Source organism: Delphinus delphis, chromosome 6 (assembly GCF_949987515.2).
Source record: "Delphinus delphis chromosome 6, mDelDel1.2, whole genome shotgun sequence".
In the NCBI taxonomy this organism is placed as follows: Eukaryota; Metazoa; Chordata; class Mammalia; order Artiodactyla; family Delphinidae; genus Delphinus; species Delphinus delphis.
Window position 1 is genome coordinate 95,566,401 of NC_082688.1, and position 27,684 is coordinate 95,594,084.

Here is a 27,684-nt window from a genome sequence, read left to right on the forward strand (position 1 = left end):
GATAGAGCACTTCAGAACCCTCTCTCTCTCACTGTTTCTAAAACAGCAATTTGTAAACTGCTTGAGGTTTGAGATGACTGTTGTTTCTCAACATTTTGCTTGTTTCATACAAATTTATTGCTTCTAGTAGATATTTTCTGTGGTGTGTATTACCAGATTGTGGTCACTCCATAGCTTTAATATAAAGACTCTATTTTTGGTTCGTGTTGATGTGTTTCAAGGATTGAAGTTAAATAATGTGTGAGCATTAAATAATGTTAATAAAGTTAAATAATGTCCATCATCTTTTCCAGGAACGTCCCATCATTTTTTTTTTTGAGTCCAATCATTTTTTAAATGTAGCAATAAACTAGATTATTGCAATTTTGACTTATAGAGTATTATAAAAGTAGCTGAAAAGTTACAATCCTAATCTGTTTATAAAAATAATAGGTCTGGTATTTTTGTAGTCATAAGTGGCCAAGGGTTAAATCAATAGGAACCAAGGAAATTTCAGATACTGTACATTGAAGAAAGGCACTAAGAAATTAAATTAATATTTTCCAAAAACCCCCACGACACAAACACACACACACACACACACACACACAGAGAGAATACTACCCTAGGCCTGCAGAATTTAAAATCAAGAGACTATTCTGTTGAATAGATTACATATGCAAAAGACTGATTATCAGGAATGTAGGTTTATTTCATTAAAAAACAAAACAAAACAAAACAGATTCATCCCCCAAAGAGTACTGTATCCTTTAAAGCAGCAGCAATCACAAGGCACATATGTACAAAATACCTCGGGCAAAATAGAAACTAAAAATTAAAAAAATATGTTATTTAAAAAGATGTTGAAGACCATTTGTTAATATGAACATATATTATAAAATGACATTTTTAATATAATTTTATTCCTTTCTCTTTAATAAGAGATGGAGTAATAGCGTAATATTTATGTAGTACCTTATGGCACATATCACAAACATTTATACCACCCAACTTGGTTTGCTAAAGAAAAAACAAATAGCTGAAACACAGCTTAAACATTTTATTTTTAGTGCTTTCACATCTTTTTTAGATATCTGGAATTCATAAACTGAAAAGAAATAAAGGTCTCATTTTCTTTAGCTTAGAAAAAAAGCTTGTAGTTATACGTCCCTATACAAAAAACAACACATTCTAGATATTCTAAAATATCAAGGACATGATTTCTATTTTGGGATCATCACAATAATCCTCTTCTGAAAACAGATTAGAAGTCAACACATAACGAATGTACAGGTCAATTATACTAAAATAAAATAGCATTTGATTTAAATTATTGCTCACTTAGGAAGTATAATGACTATTCTCTGGTTAGGGATGCTAAGATTCACTGTTAGAAATGGTGCAACATCAGTATTTAGTGTATATAAAAATTCTAGGATTCAAATATATTATAATGAAAAATTTATAATGATCACACATAAAGTATTCTTTATATATTAGCCACCATTGAGCTTCACATGACGAAGACTGAAAAAGATGTGGTTGAATTAGATCTTCAATACATTTTGTATCATATATGCTGAAGTGCCTCTAAGCTTTAATGTTGCAGAAAATTTTCTATGAGATATTAAGGAGTGCTCACAATCTTTATCATTAGAAGGGAAAGAAGATACACTGAAGCTCCATTTTTAAACAATGACAACAAAAAAAAGAATATAAAATACTAGTATTAATAAAACGTTTAAATAGTACTAAACAGCACAATTTAAATATCAATTATATGCTGTCATTAGTTTTTCTCTTAAGAAAATCAGTTCTTGGGCTTTTGGATTTGTTTTCTTTTAAGTACCCAGCATCCTTTTCATGGTCATACACTGAGTCGATATCCACACCATCTAGTGACACCCTATGTCGTTCCCGCAGGCCCCCTCTGGCTCACTCTGCAGTGACTCAGGTCTGTCTGCATGTTGCGTGGTGAGAGGCCACCAGGCCACAGACTAAAGCAGCACGGTCTGGGCCACCTTGCTGATTGTGGTCGCAGCTTTCTCTAGTTCCTCTTCTGTTTGTTCCACTGTGACCACAACCCTAATGCTGAGAAATAATAAGGGACACAAAAGACAGTCAAATGAGAGTCTATACCAAGGGTCAGCCTGCCACCTGTTTTTGTGAATAAAGCTCTTCTACTGGAACATGGCCTACTGTCCATAGCCACTTTCTCACTGCCCCGGCAGGGTTGCGTAGTTGTGGCAGGGACCTTGTGTCCTGCAAGCTGAAAGTATTTTACTATCTGCTATTTACAGGAGTTTGCCGTTCCCTGCCTGGACTAGTAGCGATCTAGTCAAGGTAACCTTGCAGTAGGGCTCTGCCCAGGGCCGGCAGGAAACTCTGTCCTTTAAATCTACCGCTGCAAGCAGTATCAGGCCCAAAGCAGGAAGTCAACGTTTCTCATATTAATGAGTGTGTGGTTGTTCATAAGTGTAATTCAATTAAGTCATATAGAGGTTCTACAATACTTTGATGCGAGGCAGAAATTTTCAAGTTTTCAGGAAACTGAAGACAAGAAATATCAGCCTGACAGGGCACTTCTACCCCTGTCCCTCTCACTCCCCTTTGCAAACATCTGCATCAGCCACTGGACACATACACACTGAGTTGGGCTGGGCCCAGAGTCCTGAGGGCACAAAATGACGGTGGCCCCTGTCCTCATGAAACACAGGATCACAACTTTGGATGGTGTAACTAGAACGGAGAGAGCAGGATCTTTAGGGTGCTTTCGAGCTGCTGCCAGAACAGTCTTCCAGAACCCAGCCCAGTGCTCCACGCCTGCACAGCGCTGACTTTGTGTGCTCTCGTGGGTCTCTCCCAGACTCTTCCAGGCTCCCTCTCCATGGTGCCTCTCAAACCTGTGCTCTGGGCTCCCCAGGTGCACCTGTAGGTCTCTACGCCACTGCAGACCCTGCTGGAAGGCCTGATGCCCACCCCAGCTTGTTTGATATGCTTGATTTTGCAGGCTTGGCTTAAGTGTCTCCTGTTCTAGGAAGAACAGCCTCAGCCCGTCCCAGGCCAGAACTAACCATGCCCTCCTCCTCTGTGACCTCCCTAACCTGTGTCATGACCCTGAAACCCTCAAGCTCTGGGTGTCTACCTTCTTGGACTACACTGTTTAAGTGCTTAGGGGACAGAATCAGGCGTTGAATGAACGCCAATTTTAAATCATGAGTCAAGGTGCCTTCCCACTGAGGGCTGCTTGAACCTCTGTAGAGGTTTTCCCCACTGTCACTTTGCTTTTCCTTGGGTGTTTAATACATATTTGTCAGATGAAGTACCACATAGTGCTTGGGCCAGAGGTGGGATGAGCAGCAACCCCCAGACTGTGCCCCCCCCCACACACCGTAAGGACTATCCTGGTGGCGGAAACAGCTGGCCCAGCACATGCTACCGCAGCACAGTGGTAGGTCGTCGCCAATGCGAACCTGGGCTGTCCCAGTTCGTTCTTGGGATTGCAGATGTGTCATTAAGTTAATTACAGAGTCCTGAGGGCATTTTCAATTAAAATGGGAAAACATCTAGCTTAAGAACAGAAACAGGTGATGTTCTATCTTTTAACAATATACATTCTTCCTTATCTTGTGACAGTCTTTCAAAAAATTTCAAAACATAATACATTTCATACAGAGTTTAAAGTAGAAAACAATGACTCAGGTCATAATTTTAAGTCTACCAACCTTGGAGGAGGGAGATACTTCTCTTCTTTCTCCAGGTAGCGCGCCTGAGTTAACGCGATGCCTCCGTCCATGCACTGTATGAGGAAAAGGAATACATTTGCAACCTGGACTGCAGACACTGATCATTAAAACAGGAAGGTGCAGTGAAATGCTACTCTCAATAGTAGTTTTAATTCATTTTCCCAATTATAACTGCTAGAAGACAAAACAAAATACCACAGAATCATCTTGAGAGCACTGTTCTACAGAACTTCCTGCAATAATGGAGGTGTTCGCCCTGTGCTGTCCAGGACGGCAGTCAGGGGCCCACGTGGCTCTCGGGCACTTTGAGATATGGCTAGTGCAACTGTAACACTGAACTTTGAATCTGACTTAATTTAAACAGCCATAGGTAACTAGTGTTTACCACTTTAGGCAAAGCAGAGTTAGGACAGGGGGAAACAGGACCAACAAAGCCCCGGAGGCTAACCAAGAGCTGCACTTAGTAACGCCAGCAGAATCATTTCAGAGAGGAACTGCTCACACGTCAAATATCAACAACACCTCTGATTCCCATGTGCTACACTCGGACACAGTGCTACCAAGCACAGAAGAGTCTGGTGTCACATTTTGCACAGCTTTCCAATACATCAGCTACCTGCCAACATTTTTTAAAAAATTAAATAATCGCTATCAAAATAAAGCATAAAGTCAGACGAGGGTAATGGTTTATAAGGGTTTCTCCTTGGGGTGATGAAACGTTTTGAAATCAGTGATGGCTGCACAACCCTGTGAGGATACTAAAAACCACTCAACTGTATACTTTAAAGAGTGAATTTTATGGAACGTGAATTGTATTTTTAAACAAATGAACAAACTAACAGTCAGCTAGAGCAAGGGGTGTTGTAAAGGAAAGAACAATCACTGCCAGCGTGTGGCAGTGCAGGTATTTGCCTAAAGAGGGGCCATTCTGTAAGCTGTGAGGCAAGGTTTTCCTCTGCTAGGAAAAGATGGAAAACAATGGCAGGCAATGTCTTTTGCTGATTCTACATTCTGGAAGTCTACTTGGAAAAGTTAACTCCTTCTGCAAACATCTGGACTGGCTCTGTTTCTAGTCCTGTCTAGTTAAGAAACAGTATAAACCATAGCTCAGTTTGTAAAAACTGTTTTATCAGGAAGTCAACAAAAATTTGGCAGAACTGCTCAGTTCTGCAAAGCTTAAACAAGAACTACGGTGTCATGATCCTTTTTTCTCTTTCAAATATTGAAAAGAAAAAGCAAAGAGGAACAGGACAAAAGACTTATTAAGATGGAAGCTGCAATGATGCAAAGAAACTCTAAGAGTTTTCCTCTTCCTTCCTACAAATGCAGTTTCCAGATAGTATTCTGTTCCCTTCCCCAGAGCCTGTTCTCTCCTTATTCAATTCTCAAGGTGATTTCCTGAAGACAGCCAATATCCAGCGGGAGCCCACAGATGTAATTTTGGGATCTGTGAATTGTCCAGACTCACTTTTTCTTTTTGTTATGAGGATAACCTATGTAAGAGAAGTATCGAGTCACTTCATTCACATGCCCTTTCTGAGTCTCCCTCTGGAACAGAGTCGCAGTAAGACCTTAGCTGTCGCTACCTAGTGAGAAAAGAACCGAGGTGGATCTGACTGGAACTGACACCCTGGCACCTAGAGAAGGCCCACGTCCTGTGACACAAAGTCACCCTGAGGGGGGTTGGAGGGGAGGCTCTGGGATAATAACGGCGTCACCACAGACTCCAACATAGGACATGCAGCTTCACAAGGCTGCTCTGGCGGCAGTCAGCGTCAGTCACACCACCTGGCAACTCAGTTAGAAAACAAACTCAGCTGTCACATGAAGGTAATGTCATAATTTGACTCTTACTAGGCTTGTCTGTTCTGCTTATATTTGTTACAAATTTGTTTTGGTATTACATTTGTATGGGAGCTCTAATTAAAAGGATGTTGTTCTTCCTTTTATAGCTTATACATTTAAGTAATATGACAATAAAAACACCGAGGCAGTAAAAAAGGTCTGTGGGATGCTTTTCCCCTTTAAAGAGTTTTTTTTCATGTTTGCAGAGCTGCACCTGAGGAGACATCCATGACATTTCCTCACCCAGCGAGGCGAGAGCCACTCCAGCCTGTTCATTCATAATCTGACACGTTTCCTTAATTAGGAATCTCATATTCTGGGTTTGGTTTTATTTTGTTTTTTTAGGACAACTGACTCTGGAAGGCCACAAGTTGCAAGAAGCTCTCCACGAATCAATGCTCCACAAATTGCAAGAAGCTCTCCACGAATCAATGCCTGCAGGTACTGTGGTTCACACATCGTAGGGTACAGGTCAGCTGAAGCCAGAGGCTGGCTTAGCACCACAGTCTCCATACTGAGCAGCCACGTGACTGCCTGCTGTGCCACAGCCGGGCAGGGGCACATGGCAGACTTGACCGTCACTACTACCCTGATGCCTGGCAGCACGGACTCAGGGAAGGAGCCTCTGAAAGGAACCGTCAGGACAAGCAGGACAAGGAAATTCTCAAATACATACTCCACGTATTTCAGATTCAAGTACAAGGCAGCACCCCCCTCGGTGCTCAGTGCTGCAGGGCCACTTGACCATTCTTTAGAAGGAGGAAAGTGAGGAGAGAGGACTTGGGTGAGAGCAGCTCTACTGAACAGTAAAAGGCCAAGGGATCTTCCCTAGTGATGCGTTTCTTAGTTAATAACTAAGGTACACTTAGTAGTAAGACTTTCAGAAGTCAGACATTTAAATCAAGCTCCCAAGTTAGGCATGGTAAAGGAGTGGCTCTTCTTCCTTCCTTTTTGGTTACAAGATTATTTCGACCTGTTTCTGAGCTATGCTGGGTGTTCAGCCCCAGTCAGCTGTCCGGTGTTGTGCGCCATCACCATACACAATGCCATCCCCACCTACATGTGCAAAAGCCTGGCTTTGTAAATAGTAAGCAACTGGGTTTTCTGGAAGACTAATTATTCAGAGTGGAAGCAAAGTGTATTTTAATACAATGTGGCAAAGAACACAACTTCAATGTGAACTGAAAATTGACCCAATGGAATAACCTGCAGCCTGTCAGCAGAGACTGCTACAGACTCCACTGGGCAGGGACAGATGTCGGGAAGGCTGGGCATCGGAACAATTCCATGTCACCAGAGGGGTAACCACAATTTCTGTTGTACCCAATCTCTTAGGGCAAAGAGAGCATTCTTAAAAATGACCTTAAAAATTGCTTGGGTTCAGGGTAGAGGAGTACGAAGAGATTCACCCGAATAACTGGATACTCACTTGAGTTACTATTTCCTGAAGTAGTTTAACATCTCTTTCTCGACACCCAGTGCTCTCTTCCAGCTGGAGGTGAAATGCTGGAGAAATGGACTCACCCACCACTTTTAATCCAGAAATGCTGAGGAAGGGTAACACACACACAAGCATAAATCCTCTTCCGAGCTCAGATTTCTCACATATAAATAATTTTACAAAGTCTGCATTAATGAAGGTGACAGAAACTTGGGACTTCCATGGGAAACATCATGTGGTGGGATTCCAGATCTGACAAAGGGAGGTAAAAATGCACGCTCTGGGCAGTGCTTCCTAGTCTAGGACACCCTGCAGCATGGCTGGGAAGAGGATTCCCGGTCCCGCGGGACCCTCCGGCTCACATTTCACAGAGAACACGTGCGTCATCCCCAGCCTCCCACCAGACGGTCTACGCGCCTCACCCACCTTGGCTGGGGCCAACCCCTCCTCGAGGGGCCCCTTGCAGGCCCACTCAGCCCTGGGCCTCTGCTCTGTCGCTTCCTCTCACCTGCTCTCTCCTGTTCTTGCACGGTTAGCGCCAGACACGCCTGGTCCCAGGTCCAGGGGGGGCCTCCCTCATCACCCACTTTAGGGAAGTGTCTGCACCATCATTTTCTATTACCTCTGTTTCCTCCATGGATAACATATTATAATTGATAATGTTGCTTCCTTATTTTCTAAATCTTTAGTTTGTATCTTGTCTTTTATAAACAACAGGGATAATTTCTGACACTAAAATTTTATACTTTGATCACCAACAGTATATTTAGGTTGTAAAGCTGTCTTCTTGTGTACATGTTTAATTTTAAATTTTTCTTGAATTACAATTATTTTCTTCTCTCTTAGGATTAACAGCACAGAAATCTGCTGTTTCTCAGGAAGGAAGGGAGATTTCTTTAGGGGTGAAAGCCTGTATTTTCAAATGATTATTGCAGTGTTATGAGAACAGTAGGCCATATAATTTAGCCATGTATGGTTTGATTTCTGACCTATCTCCTAGGACAAAAAGAGTGATACATGTCTATTTGAAATTGGGCTAAACATTTTAAATGGCTTTCATTTAGTCTGCTTTACCTGGAAAGATTTGCTTTTCCCTTAGAATGAAATGAGCACAAAAAGCACTTGCTGGCATATTCGATTCTTCAAACATGTTTAGGACTCAACAAGCTTTTACTGAATGACTACCTGTGCCGAGTATCACATGAAGTGAGGAAGCTAAGCTCACCTGCCTTTCAAACCACCCTTGAACATCATTAATTTGTGTCTACTTTCTTTAAATGTAATGCATCACACTAGGATCTCTCAGTAAATCAGGCTGCAGATTTGAATCATGGAATCTTAGACTCTAGGGCTTCTGGAATATGGGGAAACCTTATAGATCAGTTGTTTTACTACTGTAGAAACTAAGAAATATGCTTTCAAAACCCATTTCTTAGGTGAATTTTGAATGTGTTAAACTAGTACACAAAGAAGTATTAATTGTTTTAGGTCATGTACTCTCAGGGAGAACTTAAAAAATTACTTTTCAAATTGCATTTCATATGAATTAAATGGCCTGGATTTTCCTTGATACAAACAAGGCACCTATAAGCCCAATCGAGCTTATTATTTGATCAAATGGGCTCATCTCACATGTTAGGTGGAGCAAGTTGGTGTGAGAAGGAATGAAACAAAATGCCCTCTTTCTGGCTGCCTGGATGCTGCATTAAAGTTTAACTAAAACCAAATGGACAGAGAATTATAACTTGAGTTCAGAAAGTTAGAAGTTGTGTTTCAGAGCCTGTTATACTTAAAAAAAGCATTTCTGGAGAGCACATTATTTACCATATTATTTTACCCATTTTACCAAATGGAAATACTAAACACTGGTCTAGGTCCTAGGGATAGAACAATCAACAGTTCAGACGTGGTCTCCATCATGTGCTTAGTGTGGGGAAAGCGCTGGACATGAATAATTATCTGTTAGAATTTAGGAGCTCTTCAAGATTCCAGCAAGGACCCAAAGCAGCATAGGCCGCTGACTTCCTCTCCCAAATGCAACCTCAGAGATGAGAGAAGCAAATCACTGATTAGAGGAGACTAAAAAAAATTACTTAGAACTAAACACTGAACACTGAAAATACTTACTGCCTTTGAAATGTTTATCCTTAAGATATTTATTGGAAAATAATAACACCAATAACCTAAATGTAAAAAGCTAAAAAAGAGTAAAAAAACACAATTCAATGAAACAAGAAAGTAGAGAAATAAGGAAAAAAAAATCAATCAGAGAAAACAAAATATGAGTAAAAAACAAAATCAAACTTAAAAAACGTGCTGGGCAAAATCCTGGACAGATTATCATAAGAATGAAAACAACAGAAACAGAAAATAAAAAGGGGAAATAACAGACACAAGAGAGATAATCACAGACTATGCCCAGCCCAAAGGCCCCAAGTCTAGAGAGTCTTACAGAGGAGTCCTGCTCAACTTTGAAGAAACAAATAATCAAGCCTGGTCTTATACAATGGCTCCATAACGCAGGGAAGTGGAAAAACTGCTCAATACTTTATTGAGGCTACCACACATTGATTCCTAGGTTATGTAAGGTTGTTGTAACAAAAGATTATAGGCCCATTTAAATTATAAATATGGATATAAAAATTCAAAATTCTAACAGGGCAGAAAAATATACTGTAATCAAGGAGGGATTTACTCAGGAATGCAAGGATGTTTTAACATCAGAAAATACAGTCATCCCTCAGTAGTCACAGGAACATTCTGGGTAAAGTGCCGTAGAGGTGGGTTTCAGTAGTTTCAAGTGTACATGAGAGGTGAGGATGTGGAGAGGGCATAAACAACTCTGGAAAAAGACTGGCTATAAAGAGAAGCAGAGCAATGGGCTAGTTGCTAGAGGGGAGTATGGGGCCACAGGAAAGAAGAATTTAAGACAAGATAGGGCAGGGTGTACTTGAATGCTAATCAAATGACTCAGGAAAGGGGAGAGACTGAAGAGAAAGGAGAGGAGACAACCAAAGGCACTTGGTCCTTAAGAAAGAAGAGCTGTGATAGATGGAGGAACGTTTCTTTGGCTATAACACGAGGGAAGACTGGTTCGGATACCCGCAGGTGTGCAGGTCTGTGAGGGAAAATGAGGGAGTTCCCAAGCGACAGCATGAGGCAAGGCTGTCAGCTAAAACTGGGTGGAGTGAGACAGAGGGTTAGGGATTTTGGAGAGAAGAAAAAGTGTGAAAGAACTGGGAAAAGTAGAGGATTGGATTTAAAAAATAAACAAATTAACACTCATAGAATAAAGGGCATCTGAGGTAGGTGTTCATGAATTGACAGTGACTCCAATGTGCTAGGCTGAACTGGTTTATTAATATTTCATAAGCCAATGTAACTGGAAACAATAATATCTCTCTACCATAAATCATACAAGGACTTTTGTTAGGATCAGAAAGTCAGACCCAACTTCAATTATTTCTCCCCCTACTTTATCGGGAACATCTGTGACCCGCTTATTTATTAACTGTCCTTTTTAGAAAAGTTTCTAGTTTCCATATCTGGCAATAGGGATAGGACTTCCATGACTGAGAAGGCAGGTTTCAACTTGGAAAGGCAAAAAGAAACCACAGGCAAGGTGAGATCATTTTCTGTAAGATAAGAAATCTGCCTGAAGATGTCACTAGCCTCAATTTTTTTCTCAATTCTAGAGGAATCTTAAAGAACTACTCTTGTGTTGTTAAAACAAAAGTAAACAGAACACTCATAAGGTTCACTTCTATTTCACTTGTTTCTTTTTCTTGAAGTAACTTAAAATAAATCAGTAATTTTCTAAAAAGCAGCATGGACAGTATGAACCCACTGTCATCCTTTTATCCTTACAAGATGTGTGGAGATTCGCCAGTGTTCATGCTGGTTATTTCTGGTGGCAGCATGTTGTGTTATTTTTTTTCATCTTTGTTACCTTCTGTACTGCTGTAGTATTTTACCAACGAGCTTGTATCATTTTTAGAAAAACAAAGTTATGATATTTTAAAACAATGACAAAATGAATGCTCTGGTTTCACACACAGAGACAAATTTGAATGAACTGTGTTTTTGGTTTCTTAGCTGCAATTTAGACAAACTGACTCAAGCCTATTAAATGCACTGAAAACCAAAGAGGTGACATTCAAAATTTTTCACAAGTTGTTTAAATGTTGTGCAGATAAACTTTTGAGTTGGCTGAAAATATGTAAAACTCACCCTTGTAAAGCTTTATGAATTCGTTTGCACTTTTCCTTCAACACTGCAAAAATATCTGAAGGAAACAAATACATTAGTACATTTGGAAGACTGCATATACTAATCTAAAAATGTTTTTAAAGATCCAGTTCATCAATTTAAAATGCAGCAAATCCTTCTGCCCACTAATAACACACAAATAGACTGCCAGTAACTCCTCTGAAGGTCCCCAACTTTCATCTGTGGCATATACTAGCTGGCACCTGCTCACCCAACTTTCAGCAAAATCTGGGATGAGGTTTTCCACAACAAAACAATGGCTCTTGTTCTTATTAAGATACTATAAATTATCTGGCCAAGAACAAAAGGGTACAAATATATTAAATATTTCTGGACCCTAAACAATTTGGGAAAAAACATTACTGCATTACATTGCAGTAATGTTTATGATCTCTTCTTGATATTTTCACTTTCTTTTAAGGAAAATCCACAAACTGAAATATCTGAGGAGACAGGAGTGGCAGGTATCTGACAAGCAAGCATGTGAATGTGCACACAGTAACACTCACTTTTACTGATTCTCTGAATTAAAACCAATGCTGAATCTTTAGAAATTTATAAAATTTAAAATTACAAATACCAGGCCTGCTTTTCCATTTTCCTTTTAGCCTTTGGTGAGGAGGCGCTATCACAGCCCCAAACCACATTTTAAATTGAGTCGACTGCCCATTAAGCAAGCTTTAATAGTTGGTAAACCTGTATGGCCTCAGCACCAACTCATGAATCAAAGGCTGATGAGGAAAACTAGACAACAGTTATAAAATTATAAGTACCAAGAATTAGCATACTTCAGCTAATTTCTCAAAAAACTCCGATAAACTAAAGGATGACTGGCCCAGAGCTAGTCCCTCCTTTTCCTGTCATCTCTGCCCACCAAGGGAGCGAACTTTTCTTTGGCTCTGCCTTCACCTCCAGAAACACGAGAGAAGCTCTAACCAGAAACCCTGAGGCAGGGACAAAACTTCTTCACCATCATTTTTCCCATAAATTGCCAGATAACGTAATTCAGAGCCAGAGCTTTGTCTGGGAAATCATTTCCTCCAGCTAATTTCTCCAAAAAGGCAAACCAGCAGCATGGCTAACATGACTTGAAATATCTTTGACTTCCTGTGTTTAAAGGTTATACCTGGATTTTCTTCCATGATGTTGAGGGCCTCAATTGCAGCAGCAGCTAAGAGGGGAGGTAATGAAGCTGAAAAGCAGTATCCCTGGCCGGAAAGTCGCTGAGAAGAAACACACAAGTTATAAAACATAAACACTTTTTTTTGTCTTTGTTTTCCTTTGGCTAAAAAAACTAAAGGCACCAAATCTCTGCATTCCCTATCAAATAGCACTTACAAATGGTAAGGTGGTAAGACCCAGGCATGTACAGAAGTTATGTAACAAAACCAAAACTTTTTTAGAAAGGGAGATAATTTCTAAATGTAAATATTTTGAATGATTCTTTAACAAATCTACTTCTAAATAAAAATTGTGTGACAAACTAAGTTAGAATGAAATTTTGTAATAGCAGTTACATTTTTAGTTGACCAATGGAGCAACAGGTTTCAGTTTTTACTTCTGTTTTTAAAAAGAACCCACCTGATGGTCAATTACAAAAGACCTGCCACAGCAGAAACCCCCAATAGAAGCAAGTGAATTCTCCATGTTGGCACTGATAAGATCAATATCATCAATCTGTCAGAAAAGAGGGACAGCGGGAGTTATTTCTCAATTTAAAGAAAAGTTGGGGGGAAAGGCCAATGTCAATCCTAGAGACAAAATTTCAGCACTAATCATGTCAACATCTGGATTCAAACTACCTCCTTGAAAATAAAGGGTAAGTCATACAAAATCAATCGTTAAAAGGACCAATGTTTCATAGCCCACCTCTGAAGATGTCTCACTTTATACTTTTTTGCCATTCCATCATTCATTGACAATTTATTCACCGTGGAAGAGCTAGATAAAAGATGAAATCTAAAGTTGTTTGATACTAAACATATTCAGAGGTACAAGATAAGATCATTTCCTTGCTAAAACAGTGGTCTCAGCTGTCCTTCTCCATAGAAGGTACTTGAGAGAAATAAACAGAAATCTATCAGGGTTTTGAACACTTTGGAGCAAGTACTACATTCCATTTACCTTTTCTACCTTTTCAAAAATGAAATCAATTTATCCAAACATGATGGCAATGGGCCATCATGGGCTCTGATCAAAATGGACCAACTGGGCAGTGGATGAACCTAATGTGCCCACTGGGCTCCTGAGTACCCACTACAGTCTCAACAGCTCAGCACTCCTTTGGTCCTCACCTTCTGCTCCAGCCCCCAGCACCAAGTTCCATCCTGCATACAGCAGCCATTCTGTAATTACTCACTGATGGCCATAATAATGACTGGTCAGATCACATCTGGTGTTTTCCCAAGTGTTCCACAGATCCAACAAGGAAACCTGTGCACTATTCTTTTTTTTAACCTTTCATTATGAAAAATTTCAAACATATACAAAAGTATAAAGAATCCCCATCACCAGATTCAATAATTATCAACTTATGGACAATCCTGTTCCACGTATAAGCCCCCTACTGCCCTCTTCATTTCTTTGGAGCAAATCTCAGACTTTTTATGTTTTCATCTATAAATATTTCAGTGTGCATTTCTAAAAGATATGCACTCTTTCAAAAACATTACCACACTTAAAAAATGAAAAATTTCTTAATATCAAATACTGAGTGTTCAAGCGTCTGTCTCACAAAGCTTGTTTTTCACAGTATTTGTTTGAATTAGGGTCCAAACAAGGTTCATACATTCTGCACTCTTACTCAAGCCGTTATAAATACTACCTCTGAGACAACTGCTGGAAGCAGTGAGGAAACTAGAACAGTGAAATTAGATAGTGCTTTTTCCTTCTTTAAAATGTTCATGCCTTAAAAATTGCTCTGGTGTAAATTTTACTTGAATTACATTTCCATTTATCTTAAATTCTTCAGTGCATTTCATTGCCAAATGTCAGTTTGTCTTTGAAGAGTATGCTTCAGTCAACTTGGTGTGATATTCATTCTGCTCTGCATTTTTCTCTAGGTCTGTATGGGTAGAGGGATGCAAATAATCTAAGGTGAGTTTATGTTTTATAGTTCAACATTTTAACACAAGTTGCAAAACTTTTATGCACAAGATTTGGAGAAAAGCTTCCTTCACATCAACCACACAGAGGTGGGTAAGGACAGGTTCTGCAGATGGGCCCACACTGTTCCTCTCCGAGGCTCTAGGAGCAAAACCCACTAAGAGTGGGGCTAGTTGAGGCTCATTTCCTTTCAGCAAAAGAAACAATGAAAAACTCACTCCAGTTGTCTGGGACCTTGAACAGCTTTGTGAATCCATGCTGGTGGTATTTCTATTTTTATATATATATATATATATATATATCACCCCCCATACACACAAATAAAAATACAGAATTTTAAATATTAGAAAGAACATCTTTTCACTGCTTTGATACTTTCTAAAGGACAACTTAGAGAATTCTTACTGATTTTAAAGAAAAAATGGAAGGCAAATTTAACTGTTTCTAGAGAAGAAACACTGAAAGCTGGGATCAAATGTTACCATGTAAACAGAACACAAATTCTATGATTAGCCACTGAGTTCCAAGGGAAGATAGGGACCCTGGTCTGGCTGACCCAATCCTCTGTGGGCTCAGTGAAGTGACAGACACCAAAGCTGCACCCTGCACATTGATGAGGAACACTGTCTTGTGCCCATGAAACCTGCCCAGCAGGATGGAACTGCATGGTTACTGTAAGAGGGAATGTTCCAAAAAAGGAGAGCTTACATCGATTCCAAAATGTTCAGTGACTCCTCGGCCATGCTCCCCCAGGACTCCAAACGAAAGGCTTTCCTCCAGAAAGATCCTTGCTTTATATTTGTATTTTAACTTAACCTAAGTGGTAAATAAACACAACTTTAAAATACTGAAAATTCATAAAATTCATATTTGTGAATCTGCCTACATGCTAAAATTTATTTGTAACCTCCAAATCGATACTTAGGGCATATTTGCAGGGTGGTGAAAAACTTTGAGTCACCTGAAATGCACCTTCCCAGCTGAGTTAACAGGCTACTGCTTCAGCTTATATTGCAAACAAGTGTCCTTTTCACATTCTGTTTACTGCCACATTTTTCGCATTTTGTGCTTTTCTTTGTGATTTTGTTGTTTAAAATGGCCCCCAAGCACAGTGCTGAAGTTTGGCCTAGAGTCCCTAAGTGCAAGAAGGCTGTGATGTGCCTTATGGAAAAAATGTGTGTGTTACATAAGCTTCATTCAGGCCTGAGTTATAATACTGCTGGCTGTCAGTTCAATATGAATAAATCAACGATACATATTAAATAAGGTGTCTTTAAACAGAAACACATATAAAACAACGTTATGTATTGAGTGACTGATGAAAATGTTGTGACTAGAGGTTTGCAGAAAACTAACTCTGTATTTGCGCTAGGAGCAAAAGTTCAGTATTTGCAGCAGTTTTACAGAACATAAATACACACACACACACACACTTTATAGAACATAACTACCATGAATAATGAAAAATAACTGTATTTTAGATGCTCTAAAATGGTTCAATTTAACTCAGTAATACAGACAGCACAATGCCAATTTTTAAAGAAGGAACTGTTAAGACATTATGAGTACAGACATGTAATCTATCTGTTAAATACTGGTCTGATTATACATAAAAACTCCTAGAGAAATGTTGTAAATATTCTTCCCTCAGAGGCACTGTTCCAATTTAGATTCATTTTTTTAATCCAGAAAAAGTTTTCATTAATATGTTTTTTAATCTTATTTTTCCCCCTTTGCTTTCCGGCTTATAAGAAAGTCCTTTCCCATCTAAGGTTTAGATGCATATTTATCTATATGTTCTTCTAATTATTTCATAAATTTTTTGGTTTATACATTGGGAGGCTGAACATATGTACAGATTTTTTCCCCCTAGTGTTTAACTGATTTACCCCTTTATGATATGTATGTGATAAGTTTCACAGCTGAATTAAAATACAGTGATTATCAACCATTAAATTTTTATATATATAACATGAGAAGTTGGGCTCTTAAATCTTTCCATGACTCATGTAATCTTCTCTCGTGCCAGAATCATAATTTTAGTTATTAAATGTTTAATTACTATAATTTTTTCCACTGAAACTATAGAAATAATGCACAGAAATATATAAGATGGGTTGATGTCTCATATCCTGAGTCTGATAATTTATTTTTTAACCATCAAGATTTTACAGGCTAATCTTGTGAATCAACATGAAACTGGGAGAGGGGTCCTCACTGGGCTTTTAGCTGAGTTTTCATTAACAATGAACAAATTGATTTGGGGAGAATTACAACTTTTCAATACTGATTCTTTCCCATCCATTAATATGAGGTATTATATGAGTGAGATAGTTTCTAAAAATTATGTTTTAGAAAATATTTAATAATATCATCACAGTACTGGAACACAAATAGACAAGTAAAACAAAACAGGAATCCTTTTGTCAAACCCTAATTTGTATCCTGTAATTTTACATACTAAGTACTTTAGGTACTTGATCTGTTCCTACACTTTACATTTTGTTTCATTGGCTATATATTTGCCCATCAGTACTGCTTTATTATTGTACCCCTGTAACATACAGTTCTAGTATCTTGTGGCCGACTATCTCTCCTACATTATTCTATCAGTCTTTGACACTCACAAAAGGAAGGAGAGGAAAACAAATCATCTCTTTTACTGACATTTAGGATGTATCTAGATTTCCTCAAGAAATAGTGAAAAACTAAAAAAATAAGATATGAAACCTTTATTTTGAATCCCTACTCAATTGATGGACTCATAGATTCAGATTTTAATGGTCAAATGCAATGGTGGTTTATTACAGGAAAATCAGTGTAATACATCATATTAATAGAATGAAGGATAACCACATGATTAACTCAGCTGAGGCAGAAAAAGCATCTGACAAACCCCAAATCTCTCATGAGACAAGCATTCAACAAATAGGAAATAGGAGGGAACTTCCTCAACTTGATAAAGGGCATTTATGGAAAACCCACAGCTAAAATCATACTCAATGGTGATGGCCTGAAAGCTTTCCCCTTAAAGAGCAGGAATAACACAAGGACACTCACTCTTGTCACTTCTAGTCAGCACTGTACTGGAAGTTCTAGCCAGAGCAATCAGGCAAGAAAAAAAAAAGAAAAGCATCCATCCTTGGAAAGGAAGAAGCAAAACTAGCTCTATTCACAGATGACATGATCTTATATACAGAATACGATCCACAAAAATACTGTTTCAGCTAATAAACAAGTTCAGCAAAAGTTGAACGATGCAAGATCAATACACAAAAGTCATCTGTATTTCTATAATTAGTAGTGAACAATCCAAAAAGGAAATTAAGAAAACCATTCCATCTATAATAGCATAAAAAAGAATAAAATACTTCGGAATAAATTTAACCAAAGAGGGGCTTCCCTGGTGGTGCAGTGGTTGAGAATCTGCCTGCTAATGCAGGGGACACGGGTTCGAGCCCTGGTCTGGGAGGACCCCACATGCCGCGGAGCAACTAGGTCCGTGAGCCACAACTACTAAGCCTGCGCGTCTGGAGCCTGTGCTCCGCAAAAAGAAAGGCTGCGCTAGTGAGAGGCCCGCGCACTGCAATGAAGAGTGGCCCCCGCTTGCCACAACTAGAGAAAGCCCTCGCACAGAAACGAATATGCAACACAGCAAAAATAAATAAATTAATAAACTCCTACCCCCAACATCTTCTTTAAAAAAAAAAAAATGTAACCCAAGAGGTACAAGACTTTACAGTAAAAACCACAAACAATACTCAAAGAAATTGAAGAAAACTGAAATAAATGGAAATACATTCCATGTTCATCAATGACAAGACTTAGTATCATTACGACGGCAATACTTCCCAGAGTAATCTAAATATTCACTACAATCCCTATAAAAAAATCTCAATGTAATTTTTTACAGAAATGGAAAAGCTGATCCTAACATTCAAATGGAATTTCAAGGGACGCCAAATAACCAAAACAATCTTGAAAAAGAACAAAAATGGAGAACTCACGTCTTGATTTCAAAGTTTACCACAAAGCTACATGAATTAAGTAATTAAGCATGGTACTGGCATAAGGCTAGACACATAGACAAATGGAATAGAACTGAGAGTCCAGAAATAAACCCATATACCTACAGTCAATTGACTTCGGCAAGGGTGCCAAGACCATTCAATGGGAAAACAATAGTTTCTTCAACAAATGGTACAGGGACAAATGGATAACCACATGCAAAAGAATGAAGCTGAATCCCTCTCTCACAGAATATACAAAAATTAAGTCAAAGTGGATCAAAGACCTAAAATAAGAGTTAAAACTATAAAAATCTCAGAAGAAAACACAGGGGTGTATCTTCATACCCTGCAATATATTTCTTAGATATGACACTAAAAGCACAAGTAACAACAAAAACTACATAAATTGGACTTTTCCAAAATTAAAAACTTTTGTGCATCAAAGGACACTATCAAAGAAATGAAAAGACAACCTACAGAATGAGAGAAAATATTTGCAAATCACGTACCTGGAAAGGGTCTAGTACCCAGAATACATAAAGAACTTTACAAAAAGACAACCCAGTTTAAAAATGGGCAAAGGACTTCTACAAACATTTCTCCAAAGATATACAAATGGCCAACACAAGAAAAGTGGCCCAACACTATTAGTCATTCATGAAATGTAAATCAGAAATGCAAATATACTTCACACACACTAGAATGGCAAAAATTAAAAAAAAAAAAGTATACATTGGTAAGGATGTGGAGAAACTGAAACCCTCCTCCATTGCTGGTGGGAATGTAAAATGGTATAAGCCACTGTGGAAAACAGTATGGCAGTTCCTCAATAAGTTAAAAATAGCATTACCACATGATCCAGCAATTACACTGCTAGGCACATACACAAAAGAGTTGAAAACAAGGATTCAAACAAATACTTGTACATGAATGTTCACAGCAGCACTATTCACAAATGCCAAAAGGTGAAGCAATCCAAATATCTGTTAACAAAAAACCCAAAATGTGATATACCCACACAATGGAATATTACTTAGCTTTAAAAAGGAATGAAGCGAAGAGTAGCCCCTGCTTGCCAAAACTAGAGAAAGCCCACACACAGCAACGAAGACCCAACGCAGCCAAAATTAAATAAATTAAAAGAAAAAAAGAGGAATGAAGTACTGATAAATGATGCCACAAATTGGATGAACGATGAAAACATTATAAGTGAGTGAAGCCATAGTCATATATTATATGATTCCATTTATCAGAAATACCCAGAATAGGTAAATCCATACAGACAGAAAGCAGACTGGTGGGGGCTGGGGGCAAGGAAAAATGCAGAGTGATTGCTTAATGGGTACTGGGTCTTCTCTGGGAGTGACAAAAAAGTTTTACAACTATCTAGTTGATGAGTGCACAACACTGCGCACGTACTAAATGCCACTGAGCTCTACACTCTAAAATGGCTAGTTTTATGTTATGTGAATTTCACCTAAAAAAAAATCTCAACAGTCATGGTTTCTAAAGACAGTGTACTGTATCCCCTTTTAAAAAGCTGAGTTTTAAAAAGTACATATTATATGATTTCATTTATACGAAGTTCTACAAAAAGCAAAACTACAGGAACAGAAAGCAAGTCAACAGTGGCTTGCAGCCAGGAATGGGGTACTGATTACAAAGGGGCATGAGGGACTTCTGGAGTGACAGAAATGTTCTATATCTTGACTGTGGTGGTGGTGGTGATAGGGGAGTATACATCTGTCAAAACTTATCGAACTGTACACTTAAAGTGAGTATATTTTATTATGTGTCAATTATACCTCAATAAAGTTGGTTTTATAAAACTCAGTCTTGGGCTTCCCTGGTGGCGCAGTGGTTGGGAGTCCGCCTGCCGATGTAGGGGACGCGGGTTCGTGCCCCGGTCCGGGAGGATCCCGCATGCCACGGAGCGGCTGGGCCCGTGGGCCGTGGCCGCTGGGCCTGCGCATCCGGAGCCTGTGCTCTGTGGCGGCAGAGGCCACAGCGGTGAGAGGCCCGCATACCGCAAAAAAAAAACAAAAACAAAAAACCTGTCTTGATTACTCTTTAAAGGTCAGGGTTGGCATTTAACGTTAATCTACTTCCCTAGTATGATCAGAATTTGCTTATGATACCTATTAAGCAAAGCAATGCAGACATTATACATTAAAAATGGTCATAAACAAAAGGCCTAAGTGCCAAATAGTCTGAATACTAAAATAATAAATAAACATGGTTGCTCACCAATTCTGGAAGAGGGCAAATAGTTCCAGTATTCATATACAACCCTTCGACTACGATGAAACGTCGAGTTACACGAGCCTTGCGAGGATTCTTTAAAAGAAAAAAAAAGTAGATGTTTTAAATTTCAGTAACTCCAAATACATAATCTGTTATGTGCTCTCTAGCACTTTCACCCTACAAGATTTATTCACCAAGATAAATCAACAAATAGATAGTCAAACTAAATTAATTTCAAGCTCAAGGTTTGAGATCCTGTTATTTTGAGATGAAAAACAGTGCTTTCTTCTCTCAGACATGTTTTCAGGACACACAGTCAACTAGGAGGCCTCACATACAAACACAAACTGTTTAGACACTGAGAATACTAAAACACAAACAAAACCCTCCAAGCCCAGAATGACTGGGAAGGGACCCAAGGGAACTTTCTGGGGGAGATGGGGACGTTTTATGTCATGATGGGGGCCATGATACCTGGGCTACACGGGTATAACCACTGGTCAAAACTGTATAACTAGGACTAATGTATTTCAATGTCTGTAAATTTTACCTAAAATAAAAAGAACTCTAATGATGATGACAATCATCATCATCACAGAGATTGAGTGGGGAGTTAGGCGAAGGTTCAGATGATACAAGAATGGCAGAATATTGAAAACAAAGCCAGGAGAAGGGTACAGGGGGCTTCACTATACTACTGTCTCCTTTGAATGTGCCAGAAATTTTCCTAATAAAAAGTTAAAAAACAGACAAACCCTGATCTCCCTTATTTACCAAAAAACAGATGAAACCCTTTTCCTTCCTTACTCCTCACTACTGGTTCAAGTAAAACTGGACCATGACCTCACCCAGTGACGTTCGAAGGTGGTGCAGTGGAGGGACTCTTTCAAGTAACACACACCTTCCCACAACCCACTGATGTCATATCACTAATAAACCACTCCCATTGCTGAATTTGTAGATGTTTCAGGTACACTGCACTGAAAAAATTCCACAGAGTTTACCGCCACCTTTCTACTCAAAGGTTTCTTGCCTCTAAGCTTCTAATGAACAATTAGAAACTCAAGTATCAGAGCTATTCTTTAAGGGGTATTTTAGAACCCACAGCTGTGTGTTAATGCTCAGAAAAGTGTCGGCTGAAGCATGCAAAAGTTTACATCATTCTTGGTCATCTTCACTCGTCACTAACTCAAACCTGAAGGCTGTGGGTCTGCTGGGAGGTCACAGCTGAGGACATGGGGGCATCCCGCCTCTCCCTGCCTTTAAAAAACAAAGTATCTTTCTTATGATCTTAAAATACTCAATAAAGGAATATTTTATTTTTGGAATATTCTTGGGAAATGGAAAAGTACAAAAAAGAATTTAACAAATGAGCTCGTTACACCACACACTAGTAACTTTTTCTTGTAACTACATATCTTTGTGAATTACCTTGTTCAAATCAGGGTTTTAATCATTCTAGGACGTGAGGTTTTAAAATATTATGTTGTGAACATTTTCACATTATTTAATATTATTTAAACCATGATTTTAATGGAGATTTAATATTCCACCTTGTAGATATACCGTAAATTATTTAACTACTCCCACAGTGTTGGATTTAGGTTGTTTCCCTCATTTTGTTTTTTTACATCACGTGAATACCCTTCGATCTTTGACACCACTTCTGATTCTCTTCTAAAGACAGCACTCCAGAGGGTATGGATATTTAAGAATCCCAGAATATACCTGCCCATTTACCCTCTAGAAAGGCTATGCCAACTGAAGCTCTCCTCAGAGTTTTTGGAAGGCCCTTTGTATCCTCACATACATCAGTGTGGCAGTGATTATTACCATAAAAAGTTTTCCCTAATTGGACAGGCAAAACCTCTTACCCTAATTTTTGTAATTGTTAGTGAAGTCAGACTATTTTCTATTTGCTCAGTTATCTGCATTTCTTCTATGAACTGCTGTTTTTATCAACTGTCTTTTTTTTTTTTAGAAGGATTAATAGGGGATAAGAGAACTCTATAAGAAAAGGAATGAAAAAACATATGAACCCCATTAGTTGGGAAACTGACAAAAAGAGTTTGATCCAAACTCAGATTATTTAACTTACTTTCAAAGGAAATATAAGCATCTAAGTACAAAATATTTAAAAATTTAACATTTATTATTTTTGTGAAAACAAAATTAAAAAAGAATTATTTCTAAAAACCAAAATGTAAAGTAATTCAGAAAGCCTACTCTTGGCAGGAATACGTAGTATAAATTAATTAGTAAAAAGGTAAAAACTATAAAATGGAAATAAATTTTAAGATAACTTTGTTATTCATTAAAAAAAAAGTCCCACAGATTATAAATCTTACACAACACACACACAGAACTTGAATATGTTGTCTTCCAAATTTGTACAATGCTAACTTGGCAAAGTAACTCTACAGCAGACTGGTTCATTGGTCACACTTTCTAAGGCAGTGTTTTTCAATACGGTAGCATTCCATTACTGAATCAGAAAAGGGACATTTTTTTACAATCTGTAGAAAAAATTCATCGGTGGAATGGTCTCAATTTTAAGATTTTCCCTATAGATTTTTCTAAATTGTATAATTATAAAACACTGTCTATAGCACACTCAGCATAAAATAGCATAAGTCTATACATATTCATCACAAGAATATGTATAATCATGAAGTGCTGCTCTTAGGCTATCACCTCAACAAAGATGATAGAATCCAAAAGGAATAATGCAAATATCTGGAAAAATGGAAATTAACACAAAATTAAGGATGTGATGACCATTTTTATCAGTTACTCTAGTAACGGACGAGTTACACTGGGAAAGTCCACTTGAAAGTGGTGTTTGAGACAAAGGATGTGATGAATGGGTTCCCAGTACAATCCACACACAGTGGTTCCTGATGGAGAACCACAGACCACAGAACTACGTTCTCTGATCATGTTGTCAGGGGCAAATAAATGCTAATTCTAACAGTGATGCTTTGAACACGATTCCTCTGTTCCACTCTCTATCAGAACAACAAGGAGCAAGTTCCACCTGCCTAATTCCCTCCCTGTTCCAAGGGACTACACAGGTGCTTGAGAAGAAGTGTAAATAGGTTGTAAGGTAGAAGGAAACCATGCTTGAGGCAGCTGCTTCCCACAGGGAGCAGCTGCTCAGAGATCTGGGATGAGGTTGGGGTAGGGAGAAAGAGTCTTCACTTTGTTCATAAATTCATAAATTAAGATCTGCCGCCATAGTGTCTTCCGGTGAATTGATACATGATTTATTCTAATATGAATAAGCCTATTTTGAATTCACTAGATACATCTTGTTAATGCCCTAATGAGTTCTGTTGTTACTTCTGTAGAGTTGAGTGTACATCCCTCCACCCCCAAAATGCATGCTGTTTTTCTTTCTCTCTTTTAGAAAGCTGTCTAGATAACCTTCCCTCAAATTTGCCATATATAATTATGGCAATGATGAGGCAATTACTATCAGGCTTGACTCTCTAATCTGAGGTACATTTAATAAGTAGAAACACCCTTATTTAATGTCCAAATGTGATCCACAAGCAAGTTTTCATGACAAATTACCATTTCACTTATAATTCAGCTGGTTAGAAAGTACAAAAGAACTGCGTAATTTTCTTCAAAAGAATACCTTTTTAAAATTTTATTTTATTTTATTTTAATTTATTTATTGTTTTATTTTTTTAAGAATCATACCTTTTGATCTTCAATTTCTTGTTCTTTCAATAGTCGATCCAGGTCATCCATATCATTATGGTTAAACAGCTTAATGTCACTACGTGATGCCTGTAATCCCTTCTGAATAGCAAAGCAGGCAGCTTTATCTCTGCAAGGAAGAGAGACCCACCAAACTGGGGTTTAAAGGGTCTTGTCAACATTCTCAGAAAAGGAATGCTTGCTTTTGTAAGTTGACCAACATCCACTTGTTAAACTGAACATGGCAAATAAATAAAACATGTTTGAACTTTAATACATTATTGTTTGCACTTCACTCTGCAAGCCTTTCCATATAACTACCATACTGATTCTGTTCCAGGAAGCAAACTCTTGCCATATTTTGACATCTGAGAAATCAGCATGCATCTTACTATATGGATGGCATATTATTCAAAGTACTCTTCTCTTTCTGAAAAATAAATGAAATACTGGTGTACCTCACCATCAGTGGCATCTCTGATTTGACTGGCCACCACTTGCCATCAAAAGGAATACTGGGTTACTGACTCTACATAACCCAGGGGAGAACTCTGAGTCATGCAGATTAATCTTCAGTAAGATCTCCTAAATTGAGTTAATGGGGGGCAGGATATATTTCTTAAATTAAGTGTATTATTTAAAAGTACATGCAACACTTCTACTTCTGAGAAAATAGACGTATTTTCCCTATTTTTCTCACTGGGTACAACCAAAAATCCTGGACATCATGTATAAGACAAACATAAGATGATGCTGAAAAATGGAGAGAAAAGGCAGACCAGCGAGGGACCTGAGAAATGACATGAAACAAGTTCCTGGATTTTTCTAACTTGGAGCTGATGCAGCTGGCAAACTGGAAATGCCAACAGGCAGAGACAGAAAAGCTCTGACGAAAGTCTGCTCTCTGTAGCCAAAGGGATAGGAAAGGGGGCAGCCCGGCAAATGTCTCTACTGCAGCCAAACCACAGAAAAACCTGGGCCTGTCCCCTCCACACTAGCAAAGGCTGAGAGGGAGGCCCAGACTCTAACCGCCAGAAGGCCATAACAAGGCTCCCCAATACCCCTGTGGGCGCTGTCAGAGAAGGGAGCCAGAACTTGTATCTCTGCTGGGTAGTAACAAGTGGCTCCCACTGTGGTGTTAGTGAAGACTGTGTGGAGAGACCTAACTTCCAATTCCCTGCAGGGAGAGACACTCTCCCCTGCCTATGCTTAGGCTGTGTCAGGGGAGGCTCAGAGAAGAGTAGGACTCTCACCAACAACCAGAAGAAATGAAAATAACCCCACCTCAGTGTCAATGGAGGCCCCGTGAGGACCCTGGACTTGTACTTCCACCTGACAGTAATGAGGCAGCAGTGCCCCCCTGCCCTTGTTGGAAGACTGTCAGAGAAAGCCAATTAAAACAGAAAGTTTAAATAAAGCATAAACTATAACAGCATAATATGAAACTGTTCATGTTTCACTTGTCATACCAAGAACCAGAAAATATCACACAATGAAAAAACAAACAAACAAACAAAAAACAATCAACAAATGCCAGTACTGAGATGAGAGAGCTGTCAGGATGATCTGATAATGACTTTAAAACAGTCATGATAAAAATGTTTCATGAGTAATTATGAACATGCTTGAAACAAATGAAAAAACAGGAAGCTGCAGCAGAGAAAAGGAAGATACAAAGAAGAATCCTGTGGGGATATTAGAACTAAAAAGCAAAATAGTCAAAAGAAAAAGCATAGTGGATGAATTCAGCAGCAGAATGGAGAGAGGAAAGAATCAGTGAGCTGAAAGATGTAACAGTAGAAATCAAGTCAATGTAAATCGCAGAGAGAAAGTAGACTAGAAAGAAAAGAACAGTCTCATGGACCTGTGAGACTACAATAAAATATGCAGCATTCAAGTCTGTGGAGTTCTAAAGAGAATGAGGGTGGGACTAAAAAGGTACTTAAAGAAATAATGGCTGAAAACCTATAGATTAAAGAATAGGCTTAAAACTATAGATTAAAGAAGCTGAGCAAAATTCTTGCAGGTAAACCCAAACAAATAAATGCCAATACAATTATAGTCAAACTCCTGAAAACTAATGACAAAGAAAAAAATCTTGAAATCAGCACAAGAAAAATGACACCTTACTTGTAAGAGAAAAGCAATTTGAGTGACAGTAGATTTCTCATAAGAAACCATTAACAACAACAACAAAAAACAAGGAACCATTAACACCAGAAAAAAGTGTCCCAATGTATTTCAAATGCTGAAAAAAAAGACCTAGCAACCAAGAATCCAAAACTAGCAAAAATATCCTTTAGGAATGAGGGGGAGAAGACACTCTCAGTTGAAAAAAAACTAAGAGACTCTGTCCCAAGCTGACTTCCCCTAAAGGAATGGCTAGAGAAAGCTCTCCACATAGAAAAAATAAATAAATAAAAGAATCTTAGATTATCAGGAAGGAAGAAAAAACACTGTAAAGAGTATGAACAAACACACTAGGCTTTTCTTCCCCTCTTGAGTTTTCTAAGTTATTTTGGATGGTTGAAGTAAAAATTATAACACTCTCTGATGTGGTTCTCAAACTGTTTACAGGAAATACTTAAAACAACTGTATTATAAATAAGGAGAGTAAGGGGATGTAAAGGAAGATAAAAGATTCTATAACTGAACTGGTAAAATAACACCCGCAGAATGTGATAACTTATGCATACATATAACATCATACTTAGAGCAATGACTAAAAAACTATACAAAGAGAAACACTCGAAAACAAATAAATAAAATAAATGAGATAAATAAAAATGGAACTCCAAAACTCATTCAATTAACCCTGAGAAAGGCAGGAAAAAGAGAAAAGAAAACAAAAAACAGAGAGAACAAATAAGAAACAAAAAATAAAAATTGGGAGATTTAAGATACCATATATCAATAATTACATTAAATGTAAATGGCTGATTTGAGACTTTGAGGAAAAGTCTCAAATCAGTAATTGAAATTCTCACCTCAAGAACCTAGACAGAGGAAACTAAACTTCAAATGAGCAGAAGGCAGGAAATAATACCAGAAATCAGTAGAAATGAAAACAAAAATACAATGTAGAAAAATCTATGAAACAAGGAGCTGATTCTTTGAAAAGATCAATAAAATTGACAAATCTCTAGCAAAAATGACAAAAAAAGAGAGTAGACAGAAATTACCAGTTAGGAAGGAAACAGGGATCTGCAGACATTAGAAGGATAATAAGGGACTATCACAAACAATGCTACACATACAAATTTGACGATTTAGAAGAAATGGACCAACTCCTTGAAAAACACGAACTACCTCAACTCACTCAATATTTGAATAGCCT

General features: G+C 38.3%; 1 protein-coding gene across 2 annotated transcripts in view; it reads right to left on the reverse strand.

Moving 5' to 3' along the window:
- Positions 1–1,019: 1,019 nt before the first annotated feature.
- Positions 1,020–27,684, reverse strand: part of SPTLC1 (serine palmitoyltransferase long chain base subunit 1) — a 73,342-nt gene continuing 46,677 nt past the window's right edge. The window contains exons 7-15 of one of the 2 annotated variants that reach the window (XM_060015107.1): positions 24,348–24,477; positions 20,643–20,732; positions 15,094–15,201; positions 12,862–12,957; positions 12,407–12,503; positions 11,242–11,296; positions 7,000–7,117; positions 3,705–3,778; positions 1,020–2,070 (exon numbers count right to left, since the gene is read on the reverse strand). In XM_060015107.1, coding sequence (XP_059871090.1) covers positions 1,977–2,070; positions 3,705–3,778; positions 7,000–7,117; positions 11,242–11,296; positions 12,407–12,503; positions 12,862–12,957; positions 15,094–15,201; positions 20,643–20,732; positions 24,348–24,477 — 862 coding nt within the window. In that variant the 3' untranslated portion in view covers positions 1,020–1,976. The other variant, XM_060015108.1, reaches the window with a different exon arrangement.